The sequence below is a fragment of the Acipenser ruthenus genome, chromosome 3 (genome assembly GCF_902713425.1).
Source record: "Acipenser ruthenus chromosome 3, fAciRut3.2 maternal haplotype, whole genome shotgun sequence".
Classification (NCBI taxonomy): domain Eukaryota; kingdom Metazoa; phylum Chordata; class Actinopteri; order Acipenseriformes; family Acipenseridae; genus Acipenser; species Acipenser ruthenus.
In genome coordinates, this window is record NC_081191.1 from 4,823,472 (window position 1) to 4,839,817 (window position 16,346).

The 16,346-nt window shown below is 39.8% G+C and overlaps 1 protein-coding gene across 1 annotated transcript in view; it reads right to left on the reverse strand.

Moving 5' to 3' along the window:
* Positions 1 to 16,346, reverse strand: part of LOC117435691 (potassium voltage-gated channel subfamily H member 8-like) — a 95,277-nt gene that overhangs the window by 12,721 nt on the left and 66,210 nt on the right. Inside the window, exons 12-15 of the mRNA XM_034059046.3 lie at positions 15,966 to 16,004; positions 5,667 to 5,980; positions 5,059 to 5,162; positions 4,579 to 4,658 (exon numbers count right to left, since the gene is read on the reverse strand). Of these exons, the coding sequence (XP_033914937.3) occupies positions 4,579 to 4,658; positions 5,059 to 5,162; positions 5,667 to 5,980; positions 15,966 to 16,004 (537 nt within the window). The remainder of the gene's footprint in view (positions 1 to 4,578; positions 4,659 to 5,058; positions 5,163 to 5,666; positions 5,981 to 15,965; positions 16,005 to 16,346) is intronic.

The window sequence follows — 16,346 nt, forward strand, 5'->3', positions numbered from 1 at the left end:
ACAGCATTGCCAGCCAAGGGCCCACTGAAGCCTCCCTTCCCAGCCCGAGACTTTGTTCTGGACTGCTGGGTTTTTAAGGGGGGAGGTGGCCGTTGAGGCCATGTGTGCTGCGCACAAGGGGGGGTATATGTGGCAAAGTGCCCCGCCCCTGTGTGCATTTGTGTGATCTGTGTTGTATGTTGCGTGCGTGTGTGTGTTAATGTTGGTGTATAGATTGGTACACGGGATATAAACGGGTCTGTGTTTCACGTATATTTAAAGTGTAGATTTGTATTTAGGCACGAGGAGAGCACAAATCACTTCACGTGCTGGTTAAATGTAATATGTGAGCACGGGGTTGCACAGAATTAATTCACGTGCTGGGATTCAAGTGAATAATTAATTAGTAATTGAATCCCAGCACAACAGTATAAATAGGCACATTTTTAGTCACTCGTGGTTGGTGTTCGGTGAGTGGAGAACGGGAGAGAGAGAAGGAGAAAAGAAAGTCTAAAGTAAAGTAATTAGTGTTATCTGCTCACCGTGTTTGTCCGTTTGTCTGTTCACTGTTTAGTCCGTTTTGTTTATATGTTTCTTTTGGCGTCAAGTGCCGTGTCCTGTTTTTTGTACTGTTAAACCCTTTTATTTGTTAAATAAACGCTGAGTGCAGCCATTGCACTCAGCTCCTCATCACCACCGTCTCTGTCTGTGTATTCCTGTCTGGTCTGACGCCACCCACTCTGGCCGTCTTTGTGACAGGGGCATAACAACAGAAGGCCCTGTCGCCCATAGAGTGCAGGTGAGCAGGCGGGACACACAGCAGTCTGAGATCAGCAGAGCGGAGGTTGCGAGTGAGAGTGTAAAAAGATAAAAGATCTGACAGATAAGTCGGAGCTAGCCCATGAAGAGCCTTATATGTCAGCATTAAAATTTTAAAATCAATTCTAAACCTCATAGGCAGCCAGTGCAAGGCCTCCAAGACAGGAGTAATGTGATCTCTTGAGCGGGACTGAGACAAAATTCTGGCTGCCGAGTTTTGGACAAATTGAATTTTAGTGAGGATGCTATTAGACACCCCAGCGAGCAGGGCGTTACAGTAATCGATCCTGGAGAAAACAAAGGCATGAACCAGTTTTTCAGCTGCAGGTAGAGAAAGCATGGGACGCAGTCTGGCAATATTTCTAAGGTGAAAAAAAGAAACCTTGACAGTATTCAGCACATGCGATTCAAATGTTAACCAGGATCGAAAATCACACCCAAATTTTTCATCTTAGATCTGAACTCAAGAATGGTTCCATCAACAGACAGATATAAAGCATTGGTTTTACCTAGCTGGCGGGGAGTACCCAACAGCATTACCTCAGTCTTGTCACAGTTAAGATGTAAAAAATTTTGCGACATCCAATTTTTTATATCAAAGATACAGGCAGTTAGGGCAGAGGCAGCAACATTGATATCAGGTTTGAATTAATATAGATTTGAGTGTCGTCTGCGTAAAAATGACAGTGTATGCCATGAGATCTTAAAATGTGGCCGAGGGGAAACATATAAATAGTAAATAACAGGGGACCGAGGATAGAGCCGAGATAATATTCGCTGACTGGCATTACAACTAAATTAACTTTCTGTGCAACCAGTAATAGGGCCCCACCTGAGCCCCTCACTCAAATTCTATGCAGCACAGACTCTACGTGGGTCTAGGGGCCCTATTACCTGCTGCATATGAAGTGATCTTATAATGTTGTGGCAGTCAAAGTCATTCTGGAGAAATGCTATAGAAAGCAACGGTCGCAGCAGCTAACTACAGGCATGATGTTACAGCACACCTGCAATCTTACTGAAGGAAGGACTGGCACATTATGAATAAACAGATTTCAGACAGAAAAAAAACCCTCTAAAATTAAAAATGTACCTCTACCCATTTCCTCTCTCCAGATTGCCCTGAGAAGAAACATAGAACCTCTAAATCTGGAGGGCAAAACCTCTGATCTGACAACAGTGCCTCTGAGTATTCGTTTGGCAGGAAGTTGAGTCTGGTTAGGTGCATTGTGGACTGTGTAGTTTGTTAACAGGGGACACCAGGTTGATTTTTAAAGTGATATGAGTGCAAAATACTACACAGTTATTGTGGGAAAATGTGTGTTCATGAACAATACTTTTTAAAAGGTGTGTTCATGGACAATACTTTTTAAAATGTGTGTTCATGGACAATACTTTTTAAAAGGTGTGTTCATGGATAATACTTTTTAAAATGTGTGTTCATGAACAATACTTTTAAAAAGGTGTGTTCATGGACAATACTTTTTAAAAGGTGTGTTCATGGATAATACTTTTTAAAATGTGTGTTCATGGACAATAATGTTTAAAATGTGTGTTCATGGACAATGATGTTGAAAATGTGTGTTCATAGACAATACTTTTTAAAATGTGTGTTCATGGACAATACTTTTTAAAATGTGTGTTCATGGACAATAATGTTGAAAATGTGTGTTCATGGACAATAATGTTGAAAATGGCAGTTGCTGCCCAGAGTGACAACTTAAACTCCATCAAACCACACTGGGACATTTTGAATGCCATCTTAGGGCCAGAATCATCAGACCACCAACCCTTGCATAATATTCCACCAGATATCTACCAAAATGTGTATGCTAAATGCAGCCCTACACTCTATTAAATATTAGGTCCCCTGGTGGAAACAAGGACCCACTGCATGATTGCTTACTGTAGGTTGATACGTGTTCATTTTTCACTGTTTCATTTTAATGACAAAATTGATTTTTCTGGAATACCTATGCAAATCTTATTTTGTAATTTGAAACTGTATTTTTACAAATATAATTGTATTTTATTGAAAATATAGCGTCTCCAAAGTAGTTAGTATTGTAACGAGCACGGTTGGTGATGCTTTCTGCTTCCGCCTGTTGACTGTAGGGTTTTGGGGAAAATGTCTATTGTCTGTTAAATTACTGTTAATTATTGTGTTATTGTTAGGAGTTATTATTGTTGTTATAGAGAGTGTTTTTATTGCAAAGTGTTGTGTGTTATTGAGTGTTGTTCCTGGATTTATGTTATGTCACCATCAATTCTGAGTAACCATACAGTTCAGCTTTTCGTTTAAACTGGAACATCAATATCAACATCAATAATTTCTGAAGTGGAATCTCATTTTGGAATCTCCTGCAAGCTTGTCTTCTGACAATGCTAGCTGGGTTCTGTATGTTCACTGATGCTCTCATGACAACTTGCTGAGAAGCAGCTGGTCTAGCCAATGAGGTTCAGCTGCAGTGCATCTGCCACGGTCCCCTGGCCTGCGTCATGGAACATTTCTCAAGGATAAGGTGTTCGACTGATATATAACCATGAGCCTCCTTACAATATTACTTTGTTCTTAATAATGTATTCCTGTATGCAGCACACTAGATCAGGTTTTGGGTCACCGAGTCATTTACTCTCCAAATGTAGACACTGTGAGTAAAATGCAACATTACCTTGAAGTCATGAGTACATTCAATAAATACTGTACCCATGACTTTCCTTATTTTCCACCTTAAAAAGAAATGTAGTCCTGCCTTAATAATTTTAATAATATTATAGTTGCTACTCTCGATGTAGTCTCCTGCCACTAGCACTGGGCTGTTACATTTTTTATAGTTCTTTTCTGTCAATCTTCCTTTCTCAGTCTCTTATGCTCTCCCTTTCCATGTCGACAGACACAAGTCCCTAAAAAATGTAAAAAAATAAATGTCCAGAATTATGTTTTTTAAACTGATACTGCACTGATTCAAATAAAGAAACAATAATGTTGTATTCCTTATTGACGGCCTTGCTATAGCAATATAAAGCACCCAGACTCTCTCCAAACACAGAATATTATATTTATTATATAGATTTACCTTCAAAAATGTGGTTGACAGACAGGTAAATTGGTAGGTTAAGTTTACTGGGACTAAGACAGCACCGAGAATCCAGTCACTTATTTACCTTTTTCAAAATTGCTATGTGTATTTTTAACACAGTAAACTTAAATATCATACGTAATTCATATTTTTTAGATGCGTATGTGATAGGGTAACGTCACTGGCAAGGCGCAATTTAATTATAAATTATAAATACTTCAAACAGTGTGGTTTCAAAGAAACACAGCCTCATACACTCTCCGAACACCAACAACACTTCTCTCTTTATAATTCCACACTCAGCACACAAAACACGAACCTCCACGTCAGTCACCAACATTAATCTAAATGACCACCCGTGAATACCTACAGTATTTTATACACCTTATTCCCAGGTGTTTTGACAGGGAGCAATGTAACCCCCTCCCTACCAACCTAATATTCTCAACACCAACACACACCCATGCACCAGCAGGGCTTCCACCCTGCCACCCTGCCACCCTGCCACAGCGTAAAGCACCCAGTATGCAGCTTACTCTCCTAATTTATTATTCTATTACTGTACATTGCCGTATTGTTCATCAACTAGAACACACAGTTTTATATGGCTGATACAATTGCTGCGTCACCTAATTTGAAGTGATTAATACAGACACAATAATACAAGACTTTTTCTCTAAAAGTATGAATATTTTCTCACCTCCTGGTTTAGTCGACTGATCTGCTGTTTTGTTTCTTCTGTCTTAGCAGCAAGCACTGTACCGCTTATTTGATTTGAATCTGAAAAAAAGTAGATTTCGAAAAAGTAGAAAAGCAGCTTTCAGGCAAGCCCGCAGGCGCCCGGCCAGACCACAGGGGTCGTGGTGAGCCGAGGACACCCTGGTGGCCGACCTAAGCCCTCCCCCCCTCGGTGGCACACGGCCAATTGTGCGCTGTCCCCTGGGAGCTCCCATCCATGGTTGGCAATGCAATAGCCTGGACTCGAACCGGTGATGTCCAGGCTATAGGGTGCATCCTGCACTCCACGTGGAACACCTTTACCGGATGCTCCATTCGGGAGCCCCCTTTGGTAACTATTTTTGTGTGATAATGTAGTCAATTGTTAAATGAAACCACTGAAGACATTTAAAAACAAATGCGATTACACACTATTGCAGCTATAACAGTGGGTTTGAAATACCTCTTACTGTAGTTCCACCACTTGAATCTTGCATTTGTCTTGGGCAGAACTCAAAGGTTTGTTTACCTTCGGTGCCATCACCATCTTCAGTACCATCAACAAACCTGTACATTGATTAAAGATTGTAAAAAGCATTTTGTCTAGAAATATATCACTACGGAATAACTAACGTCTTTAAATTTAATTACTTTTATTTTGTATCCTTTATACACATTTTCTGTGTGGCCCTCATTTGGCATCTCATTTTTTGATCAATTGATCAAACATGTTTGGTCTGCTTCATTCTTACTGATGATCTCAAGCGAGCAGTAATTCGCACACTTGTAAATCTATCCAGATCATCACCAAGGCCAAAGCAACCCCTGCTTGTCTCGAGATCCTGAGATAAATGATCTTGTGATCATGAGATAACGCAATGGTTTCAAATTGTCTTGTGACCTCGACATAACAAATAATTATTGTATTTTTTTTTCTGATGGCCTCAACGAGCTGCCGTAATATACTGTTGTATTCAGACAAAAAAAATCAAACATGAAAATTACAATTGAGAAATGTAAATACATGTGTAAAAGGAACTAATTTATTTAAAGTGACAATGTGATACCAACCTTGGACTGAGATCAGGAGAGCCGACGTTGTTCACAGTTGACAGGTGTAATTTGAGCTTTTTCCCCTCGTTCCTGGCATTGCTGGGTGGCTCTGTTTCATGTCTGGCTCTTATATCTGACTGTGAACTGCAGATCCTGGCAGGAGAGGTGTCTTGTGCTTTCCTTGAAGAGAAAGTGCTGCTGGTCCTGTAGCTGGCTCTGCAGTCCAGTGAAGCAGGAGAAAGCGGTGTAGTTTCACCCTCCTCTTCATCTTCCTCATCTTCTACAATCGAGTGACGCTGCTGGTTTATGCGTCCATTTCCTTTACCCTCTGACTAAAAAGCAAGTTTTTAGAGGAGTGAAAAAAGACAGAAAAAAAGAAAAAAAATATAATCAATGGATAGAGAGGTTGCTATACAGTCTTTGTGAGATAACGTTCAATCCTTCACAGGTGCAGTCATTTGTGGCGGTTATTTCTGTATTGGAAGGTCCATGATACAGTTAAGTCTTCACCAACATGGGTGACCCATTATATCCTTAGATGAGAACAGTTAGGAAACAAGAGTAGGAATTTTTTTACTTTACTACTTTACTAAAAAAAAAAACCACACACACACACATATTCCATCTGGGAATCTTTATTCAAATTTCCCAAAATATAAAGTTTGTGTTTGTGTGGACCTGTGGCACTTGTGTTTAAGACTACATAACCTATAATTATAGTCCACATTTTTGCTGAATTTATGGACATTTGTCTTTCACAGAACAACTATCTTGGGCAACATCCATGCTTAAAAATAGGAAATTTCTACTGCAGACCTTACAATTGATTTTGCCAATCTGGTTCATTTTGAAAAAAATACATGACATGTATTATCTAGTCAAACAAACAGCTTGGTTTGCCTTATGTTTCTCAGTCTAGCTGTCTAGTCCCACTGTACTTCCACACAGAGTACACTTTTAATATTCACATTATGGGCCTGGTTTTTATGATGGGCCAAAACACGCTTGCCCCAGATTTTGTGCAAACTGCCTTTGGCTTGAAATGTGATTCTAGTGACATACTTTGCCCCGTACTCATTTGCATGTCAGCTTTGAGCGATGTCGATGACAGCGGAGGCTGGGGCTATATTATTTACTGTTTAATTTACAATATAAAAAATATGTATAACATAGTAAATTGTGTGGGAAAAGTGTCTCACTCGCTCTTTCAGAACTTGGTGTTCCCTTTTCGTAATGGGATAGACAGCACTTGCGTTTCAAAATAAACCTCCCCTTACCTGGATAGTTTGAACTACAGTCTCCCCCGCTTGCACCGTTGTCATAATCACTCAAACCTAACATGCAAATGAGGCCCCATCCCGAAAGTTATGCCAACCACTGGCACTTACAGCAGACGGTAAAGGACTGGACATCGCTCTTTCTTCATCGGTCAGCACTAACAGAATTGCGCCAGCACCCAGCTCTAACTTGGCGCAATCCAGCGCAAAAGTAAAGCACTTTGCCCTTACATTTGTGTTTCATCACATTTCCTCAAAATCAGGCCCTGTTTGGATTTCTCTTGACCCCCCCCCCCCCAACTACCAAGTACAAACAAAAGTGACATGTATTTACGTATTATAATCAGCATACTCCATTGTACATACAGTACCACTATTAACAATTAATCAACATACTCCATACAGCACCACTAATAACAATTAAACAATTCATCAACCTTTGCATCCATCATATTTCTGCCCACACCAACATCAAAGAGCTAACATTTGCTTAAAACACCTGGTCACAAGGATAGCTTATGGTGACGTCAGACAGGAAGAGACAGACAATAATACCGAGAGTGAAGCGCTGGTGTGCAGATTTATTAAATAAAACAGTTTAACAAAAGCAAAACACTTTTCAAAACAAAACGGCATGTTGGCCAAAACAGACAATAAACCAACACTGTGAATAAACAAGCATCGTGCTGGTCCAAATCCAGCACGAGAAGCAATTGCTTATATTTCTATCTTTCTTTCTCTTTACCTTACGGTTTCACTCTCTCATTCCACCTCTAAATACCTAACCACGAGTGAGAGGTTCCTGCTTCTTTTATCCAGCTGTGCCTGGGCTCGATTGCTTGTTAATCGTTCAGTCGAGTCCAGGCACAGTCTGCATGTGAACTACTTGGGAAGGGAAGGTAATTAACCCTTCCCTGCTGACTTTAAACACCCGTGCCCAAATACATACTGTACATACATATTAAATAATTACACATAACACTTGAACAGTGGAACCCTTCTTCCTCTTGAACCTATTGTTTTCAATCACTTCCTCTTTACATTTACATATTCTTAATAAAATAAAATAATCAAGGCTTAAAAAAAAAATCTTAACTATCCTTGTGTTCTGTAAACCTTTAAGACAGCCTAAAGAATATTATCTAAAACATGTTGAAATGATTTAAATCAATAAATAAACAGCAGTTACATCCCCCCCCCCCCCCCCCCCCCCCAGAGGTATCCTTTACCAAAGGTACCACCTAACATTAAACTGATATGACTCTGTATAAAAGTTTCCTATATTTCTTCCAAAGAACTTTATTGAACGTTATTTTCCCCTCGCTTGTCTGTCTTTTCAATAACTGCAGTACCTGGTATCCATTGCAATGGTACAGCAGAGATGCAGGAGATGGAAGACAAAAGGTCTTGAGATTTTCCACTAAAATTACGTTTTATTAAAATATTTTGGCATCCTCCACAGCCATATTGCCTTTTCACAGTAAAGCATGTTTTATTCAATGATGAGATCAGGTACTGACATTTTCTATCAGCCCAGAACATTTAGAAGTCCTCCACAGAAAAAATGATTAATAGAGTGATAAGCTATTTCAGATTGAATCTGATATAATAAGTTTTAACATGACAAATTCTCAATTACACACCTTTGAATAATTAATTGCATATCATACTAATTTATAATTTAATTGAATGTACAATTTGCACTGCAGTTCTCCTTCTTTCCTTTTCTTTGGCTTTAATCTTTCCACCCTTATCATCTGCCTGAGATGCTGGTCCTGTCATGTAACAGATGAAATATTAAGCTGTTGGCTATATTCTGTAAATATAAATAGCCAAATAAACAGTGATTCCAAACACTTAAATCTATTTTATAATTAATAAAACACACAAATATCTACTCAAAAACATAAGACATTTGCAAGCAAGCCATTTTCATAAATTGTTGCGTTTATGAAAAATCTGCTAAATATACATCCATGGACAAAAGTTTTGCATCACCTAGAATTTTAGGATTGAGACATCATTTAAAAAAAAAAACTAAATGAACATAATTTAGATCTTTTATTTAACATCATTTGATCAAAGATACTACAAAATTATATTGCAGAAGTCTACCGGAAGCCATAATAGTAGTACAGTATTTCATGTTAGATTTCGAAATGTCACATTTTTCAATTTGTGTGAGTTATTCTTTAAGTATATGGAGAACTACAAAGCAGTATGCAATTCAATATGTTAATGTAACATTATTCAGCAGGTTTCATTTGACTTTATGAAGCAAAACTTGTTAATTCTATAGGGTGATGCAAAACTTTTTGGCCATAGCTGTACATCTCCAAAATTTGCATAATTACTACACTGAGTTTATCTACAGAAGTGGTACTCAACTGTGTCTTTCTCTCGAGATCTAATCCAGTCCAGGTTTTTTCTCTAAGCAGGTTGTAATGTAGTTAGCTGAAGCTGCAAAGAGGCAATTAACAAATTTAGGACCTGGTTGGAATAAAGACCAGGACTGGAATAGATCTCGAAGGCCAGAGTTGAGTACCACTGATCTCACCGTGTAACAATTTTTTTTTTTTTTTGGGTTCCTGGGTAGTAAGTGTTATTTCCTAATTGCTTATTCCTCAAAAGTATAGAAAATGGCTATTATTCCCCACAAACTTTGCTTTTGTGTCCAGGACAGTGATATTTTGAAATTTACCTATTTTCCAGAACATTCAAGATAGATTCAGTGCTGAGTAAACTTGGAGTAACTTCTAGAACTTTCTAGAACTTTCCAGTAATATAAATAGTAGTATAAATACAGGGGCCTTAAGCCCACCAGTTCAGTTTAGTTCCAGCTGCCTAAATGGATACATATCTGCATTTTTCTGAGATGGCATCAAGAGGCTGCAAGCATCCGGCAGATGCATTTTGCTATGTCTGCGGCCAATTTATCAAGACAAGAGCGAAAAAGTACTCCGTGGAAGCATCTGCTAAGATGTGTGAGGCCTACAAGGCATATTTCGGCATGCCTGTCGGGGATCAAGACAAACCCTGGGCACCTCATTTCACCTGCGAGCACTGCAAAAAAAAACTCTGGAAGGTAAGATGGACAATTGTTGCTCGGAATTTTATGTTATAAAATTTGTTAAAATTTTTAAAATTGTAAAAGTTTTTAATTTTAAAATGTTTTACAATTTTCAATGTTATTGAAAAAAGATATCATATATGAAAAATGTTGCGAGAATCTCTTACACATTAGTCATGGGTGAAATAAATGTATTTTTGTAGGATGGTACAGAGGGGAAAAGAGAGCCATGAAGTTCGCTATCCCAAGAATTTGGCGGGAACCCACTGACCACTCAAGCAACTGCTACTTCTGCATGGTGGACCCTTCCAAACGTCGGACTGGCAAGAATGCACCTGCTATCACGTATCCGGACCTTCCTTCATCCATCGCCCCGGTGCCACACTGCCATGAGCTCCCCGTACCCACTCCTCCGGAGAGAGAGCAGCCGTCTTTAGAAGAGAGCAGCAAGTCAGAGAGCGAGGAAGACATTGTAGATCCAGATGACAATTTCAGAGGTGGAGCTGAGGAGAGAAACCCATACTACCCCAACCAAAAAGACCTCAACGACTTGATTAGAGATCTTGGTCTCACCAAGTCCAATGCTGAGCTTTTGACGTCTAGGCTCAAGCAGTGGAACTTGTTGGATGAAAGTGTGCAAGTCGCAGATCAGAGGAAGCGTCACCAACCTTTTTCCAGCTTCTTCACCCATCAAGATGGGCTCTGCTTCTGCCACAATGTGACCAGTCTGTTTGAGGCAATCGGAATCGCCTGTAACCAGAATGAGTGGCGCCTCTTCATTGACAGCTCATCCAGGAGACTCAAAGCTGTGCTGCTCCATAATGGTAACAAGTACCCGTCTCTTCCCCTGGCTCACTCGGTGCACCTCAAAGAGGATTACAACAGCATCAAGACCTTGCTGGACGCCTTGAAGTATGATGAGTACGGCTGGGAGGTCATAGGAGACTTCAAAATGGTGGCATTCCTGATGGGTCTCCAAGGCGGTTTTACCAAGTTTCCCTGCTATCTTTGCCTTTGGGACAGCAGGGACACCAAGGTGCACTACCACAGGCGGGACTGGCCACAGCGGACCGAGTTCTCTGTGGGGAGGAACAACGTCAAGTGGGAGCCACTGGTGGACCCCCGGAAGGTGCTGATGCCACCACTGCACATCAAATTGGGCCTTATGAAACAATTTGTCAGAGCTATAGATAAGGAGTCGGCAGCCTTCAAGTACCTTCAAGACTTCTTCCCTAAGCTGTCTAAGGCAAAGGTCAAAGCCGGTGTCTTCGTCGGACCACAGATAAAGAAGATCCTGGAGTGCAATGAATTCCCCAAGAAGCTCACTAGTAAGGAGAAAGCGGCTTGGAACAGCTTTGTCGCAGTGGTTCGGGGCTTCCTGGGCAATCACATGGCCGAAAACTATGTGGAGCTGGTTGAGACTCTGGTGAAGAACTACGGCACAATGGGCTGTAGGATGTCCCTCAAAGTCCATATCCTTGATGCTCATCTTGATAAATTCAAGGAGAACATGGGAGCGTACTCGGAGGAGCAAGGCGAGCGCTTCCACCAGGATATACTGGACTTTGAATGCCGCTACCAAGGACAGTATAACGAGAACATGATGGGAGACTACATTTGGGGTCTGATTCGTGAAAGTGGTTTACAGTATAATCGTAAATCTCGAAAAACTACTCACTTCTAAATCTTTTGTAGTCATTTTTGTATTACTTTAGTACAAATACATGTTAATTTGGATTCATATGTTGTTTTTTTCTGACTTTATGTGAACGAAAAGACACAAATTCGCCAGTTTTCTCATTGGAAATAGGTAAATTTCAAAATATCACTGTCCTGGTCACAAAAGCAAAGTTTGTGGGGAATAATAGCCATTTTCTATACTTTTGAGGCATAAGCAATTAGGAAATAACACTTACTACCCAGGAACAAAAATTGTGTTACATAGTGTCTTCAGTCTATTTATTGCTGCTGTTTTGCTCACTGTTACTACCTGTCCAGCCGCTGCTTGTTCCCTGCTGCTGCTTGTTCCCTGCTGCTGCTTGTTCCCTGCTGCTGCTTGTTCCCTGCCACTCACCGCTGTTACCTGCTTTGGCTGCCTGTCCTGCTGCTGTTTCTGTCTGCCTGTTTGCTGCTGCTGGCTACATCTACCCGCTGGATCGGTCTCCTGGGTGGTGCTCTGTCCTGCGTGCCCTGTGTACTGGGTGCTGAATGGGAGTTGCATATGGCTTGCCGGTGGTTGCAATGGGCTGTGCTTTTGCCTTTACTGCTGTCTGTGTGTGGCCCTGCTGTCTGCGTTGATGCTTGCTGGTGCTTTGCTGTGAGGTGTCCTTGGTTTTGCTGTGGCTGGTTCAGATACTCACTGTTTTCTAACCGTGGATTGTTTCCAAATTGGCCCTCTTGACCTGCTCATCTCTACAATAGCTTTAAGGTACTCTCCTGCACAATTACTACATTATAAGCAAAACTTTATTCTTGCTAAATGTAACTACAATATCTGTTGTAAGCTTGGGATTTTACGCAGGCCCAGATATATACATCACAGTTATGGATGCTGTTTTATTTCTACCTCGCTGAGTTCTGTTTATTGGCCCGTGTCTATAAGGTGGACTGCATTCTCTCGATCTGGAATTAAATTAAAAAACTTACGTTGTCTTGACTTGACTTGAACATGCTTCCTGTCAAAATAACCATGCTTCTGTGAGATCAGTTAGATTTGCTTTGTTTAAGACCTGCTCTCTTAAATTACTTTATTAATGAGAAGGATTTGGACTTTCTGTGCTTGACTGAAACCTGGCACAAACAAAATGACAATGTTTTGTTTAATCAACTTGTACCTCCTGGTTTTGGGTTATTTGAAAAATGCCGCTCTGTTGGCCGTGGTGGTGGACTTATCTTAGTGTATAAGCTAGTATTCAGCCAGAGCATTATTCCTATCCCTAAGTACACCTCATTTGAATGTCTGGTTTTAAAAATCCCTGCTCCCCAGCCTTTGCTTGTTATTACTGTCTATAGACCTCCTAAACAAAATGCTGCCTTTTTAGATGAATTCTCTGACTTACTATCTCTGCTGTGTTTTAGGTTCGACAAGATTCTAATCCTAGGTGACTTCAATATACACATTGACTCTGAACATTGTAATCTGGCAGTGGAATTCTTAGCTCTTTTGGAATGCTTTGGTCTCACTCAGTCTATTCATACTCTGAAGCATAACAAAGGTCATACATTGGATTTAGTTATTACTAACTGCCCTCTTGCTTTCCATCCGACTACTCTAGATTTGGGTATTTTTACTTGATCATTTTACTTGATTTGGAACTTACAGTCCCTTGCATTATCCCTACACGCTCAGTAAAAATTTCGAAACTGGCTTTCAGTTGACCCTGCTAGGTTCTCTGATTCTGTTCTTTTCTTTCTCACACACTCTCTGACTCTAATACACTGGAGGAAAAGGTGCAGCTTTTCAATAGCTCCCTAGTAGCAGTGTGGAGTAGTGGTTAGGGCTCTGGACTCTTGACCGGAGGGTTGTGGGTTCAATCCCCAGCTAGGGGACACTGCTGCTGTACCCTTGAGCAACGTACTTTACCTAGATTGCTCCAGTAAAAACCCAACTGTATAAATGGGTAATTGTATGTAAAATAATGTGATATCTGTATAATGTGAAATAATGTATAATGTGATATCTTGTAACAATTGTAAGTCGCCCTGGATAAGGGCGTCTGCTAATAAATAAATAATAATAATAATAGTAAATATTTTGACACCCTGGTCCCAGTTAGGACCAGGTCTGTCAATTATACTCGCTGTGCTCCATGGTATACTGTCCAACTGCGCTCTATTAAGGCTTGCTGTCGTAAAAGTGAGAGTAGGTGGCGGGACTCTGGTTCAACGGTACACCTGCACATGTGGAAAGAATCATTGGTTGTATATAGGGATGCTATGGCAACAGCCAGATCTAGCTATTTTTCAAATGTTATTGAGAATAATCTCGGTAATCCCAGACACCTGTTTTCATTGATCAGTTGTTAAAGCCTAACTGTTCCATTACTTTACCAGCTTCACATCAGTTATGCAATAGTTTATTAGAATATTTTAAAACCAAGATTGATAACATTCGCCAGCACATTCTCACCTCCTCTCATGATGCTTCTGTACAGTCTTTTAGTTTGTCTGGTTTTGCTGGGTCCTCTCTGTCTTGTTTCACACTGCTTACCTTAATGATCTTGTCCTTCGAATGAAACCCACCTCATGCTTACTGGATCCTATTCCCTTTGTTCTTTTGCATTCTTGTGTTGCAGATCTTAGCCCCTTGCTGTTAAATATTTTAAATGACTGCCTGAGCTCTGGCGTGTTGCCGGCTGCTTTTAAAATGGCGGCAGTCACTCCAGTGCCTAAAAAAGCTAACATGGCTTTGGATAGTTTTAATAATTACCCATTTCAAATCTGCCCTGTCTTGCTAAAATATTAAAGTGAGCTGTCACTTTGCAATTAAATTAACATCTAACTGCAAATAAACTCTATGAACCTTTGCAATCTGGTTTTCGACAACTACACAGAACTGAAACTGCCCTTGTTAAAGTTACATACGATCTTCTTATGGCAGCTGACCAGGTGCGTTATCAATTTTAATTATTTTGGATCTTGGCTGCATTCGACACTGCAAATCATGCTATCCTACTTGATAGGTTAGAGAGTTTGTTTGGCATTTTTGGCATTGCACTAAAATGGTTTCAGTCTTATCTTACTGGGTGTTAACACTTTGTCTCTCTTGGCGAGGTTGGGCTGGTAACATCTGGTGTCCTACAAGGCTCAGTTTTGGACTCTCTACTATTTAGTATTTACATGTTTCCCCTTAGTCACATACTAAGATTACATGGTCTGAATTATCATTTTTATGCAGATGACACCCACATTTTTGTGCATATTAAATATGATGTTGCTGCCTCTGAGCTTGCTGATTGCATTTCTGATATTAAGAATTGGATGTCACAAAACTTGCTGCATCTTAACTGTGACAAGACAGAGGTTATGTTGCGAGGCACTGCCCACCAGTTACGTAAAACCAATGCTGTAAACTTGTCAGTTGATGGTACTATGCTTGAGTTTAAATTTGGGAGTTATTTTTGATCCTGGATTAACTTTTGAACCTCATGTGCAGAATACTGTTAAGGCATTGTTTTTCCACCTTAGAAACATCGCTAGGGTGCGAATTATGCATTCTGCTTCTGTAGCTGAAAAGCTGGTTCATGCATTTGTTTTTTCGAGGATTGATTATTGTAATGCTCTGCTTGCAGGCGTCTCCAAAAGCAGACTGTCTAAATTACAATGTGTTCAGAACTCAGCAGCTCGTATCCTGACAAGGTCACGTACGAGGGATCATATCACTCCTGTTCTAGAGTCCCTGCACTGGTTGCCTGTCATCAGGTTTCGTGTTGATTTTAAAATTTTACTTCTTAATTTTAAGGCTTTACATGGTTTGGCTCCACAGCTCTCTGATCTCTTATCAGTCTACACCCCTTCAAGTTATAAAAAAACAGTACATTTTTTTAAAATAAACGTTGATATTAATCGTCGATTTGGCAAAAAAATATAAATCGAATAGTAGCAAACCTACATATATATATATATATATATATATATATATATATATATATATATATATATATATATATATATATATATATATTACAATAGTCTTGAAAAGACATTACATGAAGAGTAATCAAGTGGACAATAACGGGGAACAAGGATTGTGGTGTAACTGTACTGAGCTTAATCATTTATGGCAATCACAAAGGACCGCAATCACTGCTTTAATGATGCGGTTATTCATTGTGGTAAAAAAAAATAAACGCACTCACACAAACGTAACCACAATGCAAAACAACTATAATACAAATCACATACAACACTAGTTACTTTCTAGAACATCTGATTTACTGATATGTCCACACATCGAAGATAAAAACATACCTGAGATATTGACGTTTTTTTGGACAATCTTGATATTCCCTGAAAAAGAAAGCACTAAATTACAAACCATGGCTAGATAGTCTACATATGCCTTTGAAGCATGTCTGAACGTAACGGCGGTCATTCTGATGAACAGTGTGGCGTAGTGGTTAGGGCTCTGGACTCTTGACCGGAGGGTTGTGGGTTCAATCCCTGGTATGGGACACTGCTGCTGTACCCTTGAGCAAGGTACTTTACCTAAATTGCTCCAGTAAAAACCCAACTGTATAAATGGGTAATTGTATGTAAAAATAATGTGATATCTTGTAACAATTGTAAGTCGCCCTGGATAAGGGTGTCTGCTAAGAAATAAATAATAATAATAATAATGCTAATAATTCC